Below are 15,332 nucleotides of genomic sequence, written 5' to 3' on the forward strand. Positions count from 1 at the left end.
TTAAGGCTGGGAAAACTCCAGGGCTGGATGGCATACCAGTGGAAGAATACCAAACTTTTTTTAATATACTCAGAGGACCATTATTAGAATGTTTTAACCACTCCTATATAAATAGTAGATTATCGGACACGCAACAAGAAGGTCTGATTTCATTATTACTGAAACAAGATCCAAGTGATATACAGTGCCTTGCGAAAGTATTCATCCCCCTTAGCGTTTTTCCTATTTTGTTGCATTACAACCTGTAATTTAAATAGATTTTTATTTGGATTTCATGTAATGGACACACAAAATAGTCCAAATTGGTGAAGTGAAATGAAACCTAGGAAGAAACCTAGAGAGGAACCAGGCTATGAGGGGTGGCCAGTCATTTTCTGGCTGTACCGGGAACATGGCCAAGATGTTCAAATGTTCATAAATGACCAGCATGGTCAAATAATAGTAATCACAGTGAACAGGTCAGGGTTCCATAGCCGCAGGCAGAACAGTTGAAACTGGAGCAGCAGCACGGCCAGGTGGACTGGGGACAACAAGGAGTCCTCATGCCAGGTAGTCCTGAGGCATGGTCCTAGGGCTCAGGTCCTCCTCCGAGAGAAAGAAAGAAAGAAAGAAAGAAAGAGAGAATTGGAGAGAGCATACTTAAATTCACACAGGACACCGGATAAGACAGGAGAAATACTCCAGATATAACAGACTGARCCTAGCCCCCCGATACATAAACTACTGCAGCATAAATACTGGAGGCTGAGACAGGAGGGGTCAGGAGACACTGGCCCCACCTGATGAAACCCCCAGACAGGGCCAAACAGGCAGGATATAACCACACCCACTTTGCCAAAGCACAGTCCCCACACCACTAGAGTGATATCTTCAACCACCAACTTACCATCCTGAGTCAAGGCCGAGTATAGCCCACAAAGATCTCCGCCACGGCACAACCCAAGGGTCAGGGACAACTTTGTGGAGAAGTAAAGATCAGGGTTGGGTTATAAAGAAAGATCCAAAACTTTGAACATCCCACTGAGCACCATTAAATCCATTATAAAAAATGGAAAGAATTTGGCACCCCAACAAACCTGCCAAGAGAAGGCCAACTACCAAAACCCACAGACCAGGCAAGGAGGGTATTAATCAGAGAGGCAACAAAGAGACCAAAGATAACCCTGAAGGAGCTGCAAAGCTCCACAGCGGAGATTGGAGTATCTGTCCATAGGACCACTTTAAGCCGTACACTCCACAGAGCTGGGCTTTATGGAAGAGTGTCCAGAAAAAGCTATTGCTTCTAGAAAAAATAAGCAAACATGTTTGGTGTTCGCCAAAAATCATGTGGGAGATTCCCCAAACATATGGAAAAAGGTACTCTGGTCAGATGAGACAAYAAATTAGCTTTTTGGCCATCAAGGAAAGCGCTATATCTGGTGCAAACCCAACACCTCTCATCACCCCAAGAACAGTGAAGCATGGTGGTGGCAGCATCATGCTGTGGGGATGGTTTTCCATTGGCAGGGACTGGGAAACTGGTCAGAATTGAAGGAATGATGGATGGCGCTAAATACAGGGAAATTCTTGAGGGAAACCTGTTTCAGTCTTCCAGAGATTTGTGACTGGGACGGAGGTTCACCTTCCAGCAGGGCAATAATCCTAAGCATACTGCTAAAGCAACACTCAAGTGGTTTAAGGGGAAACATTCAAATGTCTTGGAATGGCTTAATCAAATCTCAGACCTCAATCCAATTGAGAATCTGTGGTATGACTTAAAGAATGCTTTACACCAGCGGAACCCATCCAACTTGAAGGAGTTGGAGCAGTTTTGCCTTGAAGAATGGGCAAAAATCCCAGTGGCTAGATGTGCCAAGCTTATAGAGACATACTCAAAGAGACTTGCAGCTGTAATTGCTGCAAAACAAAAACAAAGTACTGACTTGGMGGGGGTGAATAGTTATGCACAAGTTTTCTGTTTTTTTTGTCCTATTTCTTGTTTGTTTCACAATAAAAAATATTTTGTATCTTCAAAGTGGTAGGCATGTTGTGCAAATCAAATGATACAAACCCCCCAAAAATCTATTTTAATTCCAGGTTGTAAGGTAACAAAATAGGAAAAATGCCAAGGGGGTGAATACTTTCGGAAGCCACTGTATATAAAGTTCCAGTCCATTTAAAAAATTGGAGGCCTCTTACACTTCAGTGTTGTGATGCAAAATGTAAAGCTAAATGCTTGGCACGTGAGAATTTTAAAGGTATTGTCAGATATTATTCATCCTAGTCAGACAGGTTTTTAACATGGATGGTACATTGGAGGTAATATAAGACAAGTACTGGAAACAATAGAATATTATGAAATATCGGGGACACCAGCCCTGGTTTTCATAGCTGATTTTGAAAAGACTTTTGATAAAGTACGACTGGAGTTTATATATAAACGCCTAGAATATTTCAATTTTGGAGAATCTCTTAAATAATGGGTTAAAGGTGTGTATAGTAACCCTAGGTGTAAAATACTAAATAATGGCTACAGCTCAGAAAGTTTTAAACTGTCAAGAGGAGTAAAAAAAGGTTGTCCACTATTGGCATGTCTATTTATTATTGCCATCGAAATGTTAGCTGTTAAAATTAGACAATAATATTAAGGGATTAGAAATCCATGGCTTAAAAACAAAGGTGTCATTGTACGCTGATGATACATATTTTCTTTTAAAATTGCAATTAGAATCCCTCCACAGCCTCATAGAGGATCTAGATACTTTTGCTAACCTCTTTGGATTAAAACCAAATTTTGATTAGTGTACTATATTACGTATTGGATCACAATAAATTAAACTTTTACATTACCATGTAGTTTACCAATAAAATGGTCTGACGGGGATGTGGACATACTCGGTATACAAATCCCGAAAGAAAGAAATGATCTCACTCCAATACATTTTTATAGAAAGTTAGCAACAATAGATAAGATCTTGTTACCATGGAAAGGAAAATATCTGTTTATTTGTGGAAAAATCACTCCTATGAACTCTTTAGTCATATCACAGTTGACCTATTTGCTTATGGTTTTGCCTACACCTAATGACCTTCTTTTTAAATGATATGAACAAAACGTTTTCAATTTTGGCAAGCCAGACAAAATTAAAAGGGCCTATTTATATAACAAATATGAATTCGGTGTCAGTGTCGTGTGTATAGGTGGCAGGGAAGTCAGGCGCAGGAGAGTCAAACGGAGTGTAAAATGGAGTCTTTTAATGATAGTCCAAATACATGCTCCATAACACTAATAAGAAACGAACATAAACAAAATATGGGTACGAAGACCCGTCACGCACCTATACACATAAAAAACAATACTAACAAGAAACAATCTCTGACAAAGACATGAGGGGAAACAGAGGGTTAAATACACAAGAGGTAATGGATGGGATTGAAAACAGGTGTGTGGGAAGACAAGACAAAACCAATGGAAAATGAAAAATGGATCGATGATGGCTAGAAGACTGGTGACGTCGACCGCCGAACACCGCCCGAATAAGGAGAGGCAACGACTTCGGTAGAAGTCGTGACATTCGGAGGACAGAAATTATTAAATATTAAAGCATTAGACCTCTCAATAAAAGCATCAGTCATACAAAAGTTATACTTAAATCCGAAATGGTTCACTAGTAAATTAGTAAGAACGTCTCACCCCATGATCAAGAATGGCCTTTTTCCCTTTATTCAGATTACAACCATTCACTTTCGGGTTATTTGAAAATGAAATAATCTCCAAAATATCTTTATTTTTTAAACAAGCCTTAGAAAGTTGGTGGCAATTTCAGTTTAATCCACCTGCAGAACAAAGAATATAACAAATATTGTGGTTAATCTCAAAAATACATTTATTTTTTTCGATAATATTTTTATTTTTTTAAGCTGTAATTTTTGTAAATTATATCATAAACAGGACTGGTGGAGTTATGTCACACATGCAGCTAACAAAGACATATGGAAATGTCTGCTCTACCCAAAATTACAACCAACTAATTACAGCTTTACCACAAAAATGGAAGTGGCAAGTGGAAGGGGGAAAAAGTAAGGAACTTGTCTGTCGGCCCTGCATTAAAGACCATAAATGGTTATAGAAAGTTCTGATAGATAAAAACATACACCAATTTGATTTAAGGACAAAAAAATGGACAGCTGTGCCATATAAATTGCAAAATAGTTGGGAAGATATTGTCGATGTACCGATTCCATGGCACATGGTTTATGAATTGACACACAAAACAACGGCGGATTCAACACTTCAAATTTTTCAATTTAAATTATTATACAAAATTCTTGCAACCAATAGAATGTTATATACAGTTGAAGTCAGACATTTACATACACTTAGATTGGAGTCATTAAAACTCGTTTTTCAACCACTCCACAAATTTCTTGTTAACAAACTATAGTTTTGGCAAGTCGGTTAGGACATCTACTTTGTGCATGACACAAGTAATTTTTCCAACAATTGTTTACAGACAGATTATTTCACTTATAATTCACTGTATCACAATTCCAGTGGGTCAGAGGTTTACATACACTAAGTAGACTGTGCCTTTAAACCGCTTGGAAAATTCCAGAAAATGATGTCATGGTCATGATGTCATTTAGAAGCTTCTGATAGGCTAATTGACATCATTTGAGTCAATTGGAGGTGTACCTGTGGATGTATTTCAAGGCTTACCTTCAAACTCAGTGCCTGTTTGCTTGACATCATGGGAAAATCAAAATAAATCAGCCAAGACCTCAGAAAATAAATTGTAGATCTCCACAAGTGGGAGATCCTTGGGAGCAATTTCGAAACGCCTGAAGGTAGCATGTTCATCTGTACAAACAATAGTACTGTCGTGTCTTTGGCTATGCCGGATTAAGTGATATGACATGCTATTCTATCAAATCCTTTTTCTGTAATTAATATTACCTGATCGAGCTAATCATGTAAATGTAATTAACTAGAAAGTCGGAGCACCACGAAATAATATTTATAGAGCTGTTATCTTCCAAATAAACTCTTAAAGACCTAGTAATATTTTACATCAATAGCAGCCAATATTAATCGTCACCTTATTTCAGTCTCATCTGAAAGTTGTAAATTCTTGGTTATCTGCACGAACCCAGTCTTCACTATGAGTCATCCATACATCAATTGTCTTAAATAATGTATTTACTAACTAAGTAATTCACAGAAATGCATAAACAGTAGATAGTTACAAGGAAATGATAACGGAGTTTCCCTAGTGAGATAAACCGCATCGCGGCTTGGTGTACAAAAGGGAGGTGGGGGTCGACTGAGATAAGACAACACACAGTTGATAATTATAACAATTGAAATGTTAATCCTTTGCACATGAACGCTCACTCATTCGGGAACAATTGCAATCAATATATATATTTACGCTCAGTGTGTCGTCGGGATCTCTGTTGAAAAGTTTGTTTCTGTTGGAGAGTCTGTTCGTCCTCTCTCTCTCTCTGTCGTGGTTAGAATGGATAGTTCAGAGTGACATTCATTCATGTCGTTATAGAATAAATGTTTCGGCGGTTGTCGGTCTTCGCGTTCAATGATACCGAATTCCTAGCTGCAGACTAGTAATTAATATCAAAGACTTGTTCTRATTCTGTCGGTATCGATAGTCTAAAAGTTTAACCACGTGGGATGGTTAAAAGATTCAGCAATCGTCTCAAACCTTGGCCCTTTCGTTATCGAGGTAAGCTGGTCTGCAACCTTTGTCCTCTCGTAATTGAGAGAAACATGGTCTATTGAGAAATTCTCAAGGTGGGGATTTTATTCGGAAGAGCAGAAAAAGCTGTCTCATGACGCCAGGTCCTAACTGTGTTCATGGGGGTGTGCCAGTGACTTAAGTGSAATTTTATACAGAAATACAATTCTCTCACATTACATCGTTACATAGCCTCCCATAATTTCACAAATAATTTAATCTTTCCTCATTCATCCTGTACAACAATTAGATGTAAGCCTCATATCTGAGGCTATTATATAAACAGCGTTATGGTAATGTGGCCGTATTGTCTCTCGTGAGTTTCACAAAATTGTACCAAACGGACCAGTTCGTAGCTGGATTCTTCACCGATCTTTTATACCTTTCCCAGAACATAAATGTTGTTCGGTTCTCCAGTTCTGTGAGGTGGAAGAAATTCCTTTGTTCTCTCTATGAAACTTTACTCTCTCTCTATACTGTGGCCATGAGGAGATAATCTCCTCCAGGAATTTATGACCTCTCCCTGACCACAGCAGCCTGGGTGTAGGAGACAGGGGGTAGGGGGATGGTGCATAGAAAAGGGCTGGTGCAGAGGGAGGGGTGCTCGCTGTACCCAAAGAGGGCAACGTCATGACAGTACACAAGTATAAACACCATAGGACCACGCAGCCGTCATACCGCTCAGGAAGGAGACGCGTTCTGTCTCCTAGAGATGAACGTACTTTGGTGCGAAAAGTGCAAATAATCCAGAACAACAGGAAAGGACTTGTGAAGATGCTGGAGGAAACAGGTACAAGAGTATCTATAACCACAGTAAAACGAGTCCTATATCAACATAACCTGAAAGGCCGCTGAGCAAGGAAGAAGCACTGCTCCAAATCCGCCATAAAAAACAGACTATGGTTGGGACAAAGATCGTACGTTTTGGAGAAATGTCCTCTGGTCTGATGAAACAATATATAGAACTGTTTGGCCATAATGACCATCGGTATGTTTGGAGGAAAAAGGGGAGGCTTGCAAGCTGAAGAACACCATCCAACGTGAAGCACGGGGGTGACAGCATTCATTTGTGGGGGTGTTTTGCTGCAGGAGGGACTGGTGCACTTCACAAAAAGATGGCATCATGAATAAGAAAATGAAGTGGATATTTGTTGAAGCGACATTCCAAACATCAGTCAGGAAGTTGACGCTTGGTCGCAAATGGGTTTCCAAATGGACAATGACCCAAGCATACTTCCAAAGTTGTGGCAAAAGGGTTTAAGGACAAAAAGTCAAGGTATTGGATTGGCCCATCACAAAGCCCTGCCCCCAATTCCTATAGAAATTTGTGGGCAGAACTGAAAAAGCATGTGCGAGCAAGGAGGCCTACAAACTGAATCGGTTAACAAGCTCTGTCAGGAGAAATTGGGCCAAAATTCACCCAACTTATTGTGGGAAGCTTGTGGAAGGCTACCGAAACGTTTGACCCAAGTTAAACAATTTAAAGGCAACCAATACTAATTGAGTGTATGTAAACTTCTGGCCCTCAGGGAATGTGATGAAAGAATAAAAGCTGAAATCAATCAATCTCTCTACTATTATTTCTGACATTTTACATTCTTAAAATAAAGTGGTGATCCTAACTGACCTAAGACAGGGAATTCTTACTAGGATTAAATGTCAGGAATTGTGAAAAATGAGTTTAATGTATTTGGCTAAGGTGTATGTAAACCTTGACTTCAACTGTATATGGGGGATACAATCTTCCCAGCTCTGCAGATTTTGCTACGAGTAGGCATTAGATCATTATTTTGGTACTGTTCATATGTAGCTCATTTTTGGTCACAGGTCAGCCAGGAAATGGCTGATAGAATTGCAACATTTACCTAGAACTAATGCTGCAGATAGCAATTCTAGGTGATTTGAAAAGTCATTATCAATCAATAATATAATAATTATTTTAGCAAAAATGCTATATATTTAATTTACAATCTGTAGAAGCTATGAGAAAAAAGGTTCAGTACTGTTGTGAAGCATCACAGGACAGTTGAAAAATATATGGAAAATAGAAATCCAAAATGGATGGTGTTAAGAGATAGATGGGAGGGGTTGAATGGAGCTGAATGGTGGGACTAATAACAAGATAACCAATGTAAATAGGTTCAGAAATGTTGTGAAATAGCACAGTTAAAAATATAAATCAAACTGGATGGACATCAGAAATAGAGGAAGGACTAAAAACAAACAAAATAAACTATTGTAAAAGATTGTGTCTGTAAATGTGTATAATATGTATAAACTTAAGGTAGAAGCTAGTTATCACTTTTGCCTTAGGCAAGGTGCTCCATCATGCTGGAAAAGGCATTGTTCTTCACCAAACTGTTCCTGGATGGTTGGGAGAAGTTGCTCTCGGAGGATGTGTTGGTACCATTCTTTATTCATGGCTGTGTTCTTAGGCAATTGGTGAGTGAGCCCACTCCCTTGGCTGAGGAGCAACCCCACACATGAATGGTCTCAGGATGCTTTACTGTTGGCATGACACAGGACTGATGGTAGCGCTCACCTTGTCTTCTCCGGACAAGCTTTTTTCCGGACTTTACCCCAGTCCTCAGCAGTCCAATCCCTGTACCTTTTGCAGATTATCAGTCTGTCCCTGATGTTTTTCCTGGAGAGAAGGGGCTTCTTTGCTGCCCTTCTTGACACCAGGCCATCCTCCAAAAGTCTTCGCCTCACTGTGCGTGCAGATGCACTCACACCTGCCTGCTGCCATTCCTGAGCAAGCTCTGTACTGGTGGTGCCCCGATCCCACAGCTGAATCAACTTTAGGAGATGGTCCTGGCCTTTGCTGGACTTTCTTGGGCACCCTGAAGCCTTCTTCACAGCAATTGAACCGCTCTCCTTGAAGTTCTTGATGATCCGATAAATGGTTGATTTAGGTGCAATCTTACTGGCAGCAATATCCTTGCCTGTGAAACCCTTTTTATGCAAAGCAATGATGACGGCACGTGTTTCCTTGCAGGTAACCATGGTTGACAAAGGAAGAACAATGATTCCAAGCACCATCCTCCTTTTGAAGCTTCCAGTCTGTTATTCGAACTCAATCAGCATGACAGAGTGATTTCCAGCCTTGTCCTCATCAACACTCACAACTGTGTTAACGAGAGAATCACTGACATGATGTCAGCTGGTCCTTTTGTGGCAGGGCTGAAATGCAGTGGAAATGTTTTTTGGGGATTCAGTTCATTTGCATGGCAAAGAGGGACTTTGCAATTAATTGCAATTCATCTGATCACTCTTCATAACATTCCGGAGTATATGCAAATTGCCATCATACAAACTGAGGCAGCAGACTGAAAATTAATATTTGTGTCATTCTCAAAACGTTTAGCCACGACTGTATATGGGTATGTATGGGTATGTATGTATGTATTTGGATATATATATTTACCCAAATAATATCTGGTGGATAGGAAATGATGCAGACAATTACATTGATGGAAGCAACAATCTATCAGCAATATCAAAGCTGATCCACCCCTTAAAAAAACATTGCAAACGCTAGTATGGATATTCAGACACGGACAAAGTCTTGGCTCATAGCTTTATGGATTTTTACAGAGAGCATAAGTCATACATAATATTACATAATGTAGTGGTGCACCAAAGATGATGATGATGGTGTTGTGTCACAGTTCAAGCTGATCAACAAGGGCAAGAAGACCAACATCATTGACTCCATGTTGCGGATGCTGGAACAGTACTCATCTAACCTGGAGGACCTGATCAGAGAGAGGACAGAGGAGCTGGAAGTGGAGAAACAGAGGACGGAGAAACTGCTGTCTGAGATGCTGCCTCCGTGAGCTTCATGTTATAACACACACACAGACAACTAAAGAAGACAATGGGCATTTTGTTATTTCAAGATATCATTCTTGTACAATGCCAAGGGTATTATCTTTTCATAACATGATACAGTACCATACTTTTGACTTTTAATGATTGTTTGTTGCTCTGTGTCACATTACCACAAACACAAAATGTCCCATGTCACATTACAGTTCTGTGGCAGAGGCTCTGAAGACGGGTGCAACAGTGGAGCCAGAGTACTTTGACCAGGTCACCATCTACTTCAGTGACATAGTAGGCTTCACCACCATCTCCTCCCTCAGTGATCCCATCGAGGTGGTGGACCTGCTCAATGACCTGTACACCCTGTTTGACGCTGTGCTCAGCAACCACGACGTATACAAGGTCAGTTATACTATTTTCACACTACTGAGTTGAACCGAAATGAGCTGAGCATCATAGTTGCGGGTTGGGGTGCGGTGCTAGGGAAGCATCACAACAACACAAATCAAGTGACGTGATGATTTTTTGAGTATCGATGTGGCAATGATTTACTGTATGCCTGTTTGTTTTCATTGTGTAGGTAGAGACCATTGGTGACGCCTACATGGTGGCATCAGGTCTACCCAAGAGGAATGGCAACAAACACGCAGCGGAGATAGCCAACATGTCCCTGAACATCCTGAGCTCTGTGGGCACCTTCCAGATGCGCCACATGCCCGGCGTGCCCGTCAGGATACGAATAGGGATACACTCAGGTGAGAGAGGGCATTGGGTTGTCCCTGCCTGGCAGACACACTCTGAAGTTAGGTCACATATTAGCTAGTTGATCAATCTTGCTCAATGGCTGAATCCCAATGTGAGGTGTTTATAAAGATGAAGAGTTTCTTTCCAAAATGCTATATATCCATTTTCAGAAATCTTGGTAAATTATCTTCTACAGTTTAAAGAACTTAGGAAAGCGATTGGTGTGTTTTTTCACTATCTAATCATGACATGGGGTTGTTCAATGACAGACATGTATTTGTTTGAAATCTATCACTTGATGTTTTCATTTCAGAGACCAATAATCATGTTTTTTTGCAAAACGCTATGTATCTACTTCACTCACAAATAAATAAGTAGTATTGCCAGGTTTTACACAGTCAAATGTACTGTAACAAATAAATACATTTTTAATAAAGAACTGTGATACATTTGTGACGTAAATATTTATTTGGGCTGCAATCTGAGGTGCAGCTAACTCTAATGAACTTATCTTCTGCAGCAGAGGTAACTCTGGGTCTTCCTTTCCTGTGGCAGTCCTCATGAGAGCCAGTTTCATCATAGCGCTTGACGGTTTTTGCGACTGCACTTGAAGAAACTTTGAAAGTTCTTGAAATTTCTTCCGCATTGACTGACCTTCATGTCTTAAAGGAATGATGGACTGTCATTTCTCTTTGCTTATTTGAGCTGTTCTTGACACAATATGGACTTGGTATTTTACCAAATAGGGCTATCTTCTGTATACCACCCCTACCTTGTCACAACACGACTAATTGGCTCAAACGCATTAAGAAGGAAAGAAATTCCACAAATGAACTTTTAACAAGGCACACCTGTTAATTTAAATGCATTCCAGGTGACTACCTCATGAAGCTGGGGTTGAGAGAATGCCAAGTGTGCAAAGCTGTCATCAAGGGAAAGGGTGGCTACTTGGAACAATCTCAAATATAAAATATATTTTGATTTGTTTAACACTTTTTTGCTTACTACATGATTCCATATGTGTTATTTCAAAGTTTTGATGTCTTCACTATTATTCTACAATGTAGAAAATAGTAAAAATAAAGAAAAACCCTTGAATGAGTAGTTATGTCCAAACTTTTGACTGGTACTGTAGGTGAGACAACCAAATATCACAGTCAAATATACAGTATGCAAACATTCCATTCCAGCTAAACAATGGACATAGCGATTTGCAAAAAAAAAATCAACATTTTAATCCACACTTAAAATCTATTAATTGAAACAGTCATATTTTACACACACATGAAGGTACCCATAAGCAGAAATCATTTCTGGTGAAAAAAACACAAATGTGAAAAATATGTGGATATAACGTTTTGGAAATAAGCTCTTCATATCACAATCAATCACTTTGATTATATTTCCTTTTCTAACTGTCTGTATGTGGGGATGTGTGTTGTGTGTGTACAGGGTCATGTGTTGCTGGGGTGGTGGGTCTGACCATGCCTCGGTACTGCCTTTTTGGAGACACAGTCAACACTGCCTCTCGTATGGAATCCACTGGGCTGCGTGAGTATCAGAGGTTCTTGGTGTTGATTTACAAAACATTAAGAACACCTTCCTAATATTGAGTTGCACCCCCTTGACACAAACCAGTGCACCTGGCCTGGCACCTACCACCATACCCCGTTCAAAGGCATTTAAATATTTTGTCTTGCCCATTCAACTTCTGAATGGCACACATATACAATCCATGTCTCAATTGTCTCAGGGCTTAGAAATCCTTCTTTAACTTGTCTCCTCCCCTGCATCTACACTGATTGAAGTGGATTTAACAAGTGACATCAATAAGGGATCATAGCTTTCACCTGGAGTCACCTGGTCAGTTCTTAATGTTTTGTTCACTCTGTGTATTTCTGCTCAGGATGTCTGCATTATGGTATGGTTTGTAGTGACAGTGTTATTTCCGTTCAGCTTATAGAATTCATGTGAACATGAGCACTGTGAAGATCCTACGCTCCCTCAACGAGGGCTACAAGATAGACGTCAGGGGCATGACAGAGCTGAAGGTATAAACACCTCACAATATATTATCCTCTGTGTTCACCTGTAGTATTTCTTTCAACTGTTTATAAATAAATCATGAATAATGATGTGTTCTTACAGGGTAAAGGCATTGAAGAGACATACTGGCTGGTTGGGAAAGAAAACTTCACAAAGCCTTTACCGAACCCTCCAGAGATAAAACCAGGGTAGGAACTCACAATACAGTACCTTATGTTGACACCCTGGCGAGAACCACCCTAAGTGAATCTTAACATGTCTACATTTAATTTGGTGAATATTTGTGCATTGATTATACAGCAGTTCTATGTGTTTATGTGTAGTCATTTCACACATTTTCTCATCATTCACTACATGAGCAAAATGGAGCCCCATTGAATACTAGGATGTGATTGAGGCTGTTATGGTGGCATTACATGTTTTGCCTACTTTAGGGATGACAATCATGGACTGAACCCAGAGGATATAGCTGCGTACAAGGGGAAAAAAGCAGAGAAAAAAGCTTGATTCTCTGAGTCAAAATCGAGGAGGTAGCTAGCAACTTGCATGCCGTGCTCTGTTGTGTCATGGTGGAAAGCTAGTTGTTGTGTGGGTTCTTCTGTTGCATGTAGTTTGTGGATTTCACAATCTGTGGGATTTTGTTGATCCCCCTCTACTACCCCCCCGCCCCCTATACTGTCTATCCATAGTCTCTTGATCTGATCTCTTCAAGTCTTGATTTGATCTCTTCTCTAATATTCTGATCTTATCACCTTCAATACTGTTAAAGCAGAGCTTGACCATCCCAGAAAAGCTCTATTCATGTTGGATAATCTCTTTCCATTGTGAGTGGTTCACCCTCATTTCCGTCCTTCCTTTCTTCTCACACTCTCATTTGAGGCAGCACCTCTGAGACACTGGTGGCTGGTGACACCTTAATTGGGGAGTACGGGCTCATAGAAATGGCTGGAACGGAATTAATGGAATTCACTCTATTCACTCCATTCCAGACATTATTTTGAGCCGTCCTTCCCTCTCCAGCCTCCTGTTCTCTAAGACAATTAACATTCTCAGTCATGCTTCTTCTGCCATGTCCTCTCGTCTCATCTTGTCTCACCAGCTGTCTTGTTTACTATAATCTGATAGGCCTACTAGACTACTGTTTTAAGTGAAAGTATGTTTAAATGTTATTTGATCTTCCATTCTCAGGGACAACTGGCAAGAGATGGTYACAGATGAGATCAAGACGATATTTCGCAAGGCCAACCGGGAGGTGGACAAGCCTAAAATCTGAGCAGACGAGACAGACGGAGAGAGACAAACATGGGGAGAAGAAGACACATCCAAAGAGAGAGAGAGAGGAAGAGAAAGGGATGATGAAGAACTGGAGGACAGAGGGCATGGACCGGCCTGCTCACTGCAGCTTACGTGGCCTCCTTTAATAGGATTTCCTGGCTTCTGTCTGTGTAATCTGCTTGTGGCCAGCACAGCAGAAAGGGAGAGCACTAATGAAATGAAGGTTGTTGTATTACCGTCCTGCGACAGGGATAGTGCGTGTCTTCTTAATGAACCATACACTTATGTTTCTGGTCTCCCATTGGCCACTAAGTGGCTTCGTGTCAGTGGAGTGGTTTTGTCTAGATGGGATACAGTTTATGTCAAAATGGACTTTAGGTAGCAGGTTAGGAGAATTTACGCAGCAGGTTAGGAGAATTAATGTAGCAGCTAAGGAGAATTAAGTTAAGMTTAGGAAAAGGGTTAGGTTTAGGGTTAGCTAAAATCCAAAACATATCAACTTTTGACGTCAATTTGACATAAATTGTATTCCATGGCAGGGTGGGGGTGAGGCCCCAGTGCTCAACAGGATGTACTACTGTATCACTCCACTCCCATACTGTACTATAGCTTTTAATCACATGCATAATAGGAGTTATGTTACATTTAAAAAAATGTTTCATCACTCTTCTAAACGTTTTGGAAGGAGCACTTCTCTCCAGCTGATGAGAGTTGTGGGGTGAAATAAGACATTTTGTTAGTTATGGCAAAATATGATATTCAATTTTTAAGTTATGGCCGAAAAGCTTTGTATGGATGTACGGTTAGCTTTCCAAAGTTGTGAGAGGAAATCGGATATATATCTACTGTATTGTTAATGGACCACAAGTTTGTTGGCATCTAGGTAAATAATTCCCTATATTAATCGTGTTTTTTTGTATGAGAAAAAAGAGTGCTATTTGAGGACAATGATACAATGCAAAAACTAAGGACAGACACTGGATTTCTATGTTTTACATTGACCTCTAGAAATTCAAAACAAAATGAGTATATGCATGCTGTGTCCCGTTGTTATAGATTGTCTATGTAATGTTTCTGTAAAACGGCTTTCCTTTAAGCAGGGCATTTGGAGCCACGGAGGATACTGATTCTCCATAGACAAGACAAGTAAAGAATTGTCATTGTCTGATGTCTATGCCATCATGGACAAGAGTACCATCTCTTGTTTGGTTGAAGGTATGACTTGTATAAATTAAAATGAATGAGCGTCCATTACAGGCGCTATGAGCTCATACTTTAGGGTTACCTATGCAGCGCAAAACATGAATAGATCATTACCAAATAACATGAGCAATGATATATGCAGATTGATGTTTGATGATACATATTGGTGAGCTTTTATTGTCTTCTATTATTTCATCTACTTCATAGACTATGAGAACAATGAATTAAAATAATATACAGTTTGCAACTTAAATTTTCAAGATGCACAGTGTTGAAAAATGTAATTTGTTACTGATTACAGTTACATGACTAATGTAATCCGTAATCAGTAACGTAAAGATGCATTCATTATGTTATAAGTCTTGGATATTTATGAGACACAAAGACTAATGTAAATATGATATATTTAATTAAATAAATCACTGTTTTATTTACATGTATGTGACACTTATTTCAATGGCTCTTCTAGACAGAAGGAAAGGGAAAGTATTCTCCACATGGTTC

General features: G+C 39.8%; 1 protein-coding gene across 1 annotated transcript in view; it reads left to right on the forward strand.

Moving 5' to 3' along the window:
• Positions 1–15,203, forward strand: part of LOC111982532 (retinal guanylyl cyclase 2) — a 31,259-nt gene extending 16,056 nt beyond the window's left edge. Inside the window, exons 12-18 of the mRNA XM_024014094.2 lie at positions 9,404–9,567; positions 9,770–9,962; positions 10,141–10,315; positions 11,757–11,855; positions 12,261–12,355; positions 12,453–12,538; positions 13,539–15,203. Of these exons, the coding sequence (XP_023869862.1) occupies positions 9,404–9,567; positions 9,770–9,962; positions 10,141–10,315; positions 11,757–11,855; positions 12,261–12,355; positions 12,453–12,538; positions 13,539–13,623 (897 nt within the window). The 3' untranslated portion in view covers positions 13,624–15,203. The remainder of the gene's footprint in view (positions 1–9,403; positions 9,568–9,769; positions 9,963–10,140; positions 10,316–11,756; positions 11,856–12,260; positions 12,356–12,452; positions 12,539–13,538) is intronic.
• Positions 15,204–15,332: the final 129 nt, after the last annotated feature.

Source organism: Salvelinus sp. IW2-2015, linkage group LG22 (assembly GCF_002910315.2).
Source record: "Salvelinus sp. IW2-2015 linkage group LG22, ASM291031v2, whole genome shotgun sequence".
NCBI lineage: Eukaryota > Metazoa > Chordata > Actinopteri > Salmoniformes > Salmonidae > Salvelinus > Salvelinus sp. IW2-2015.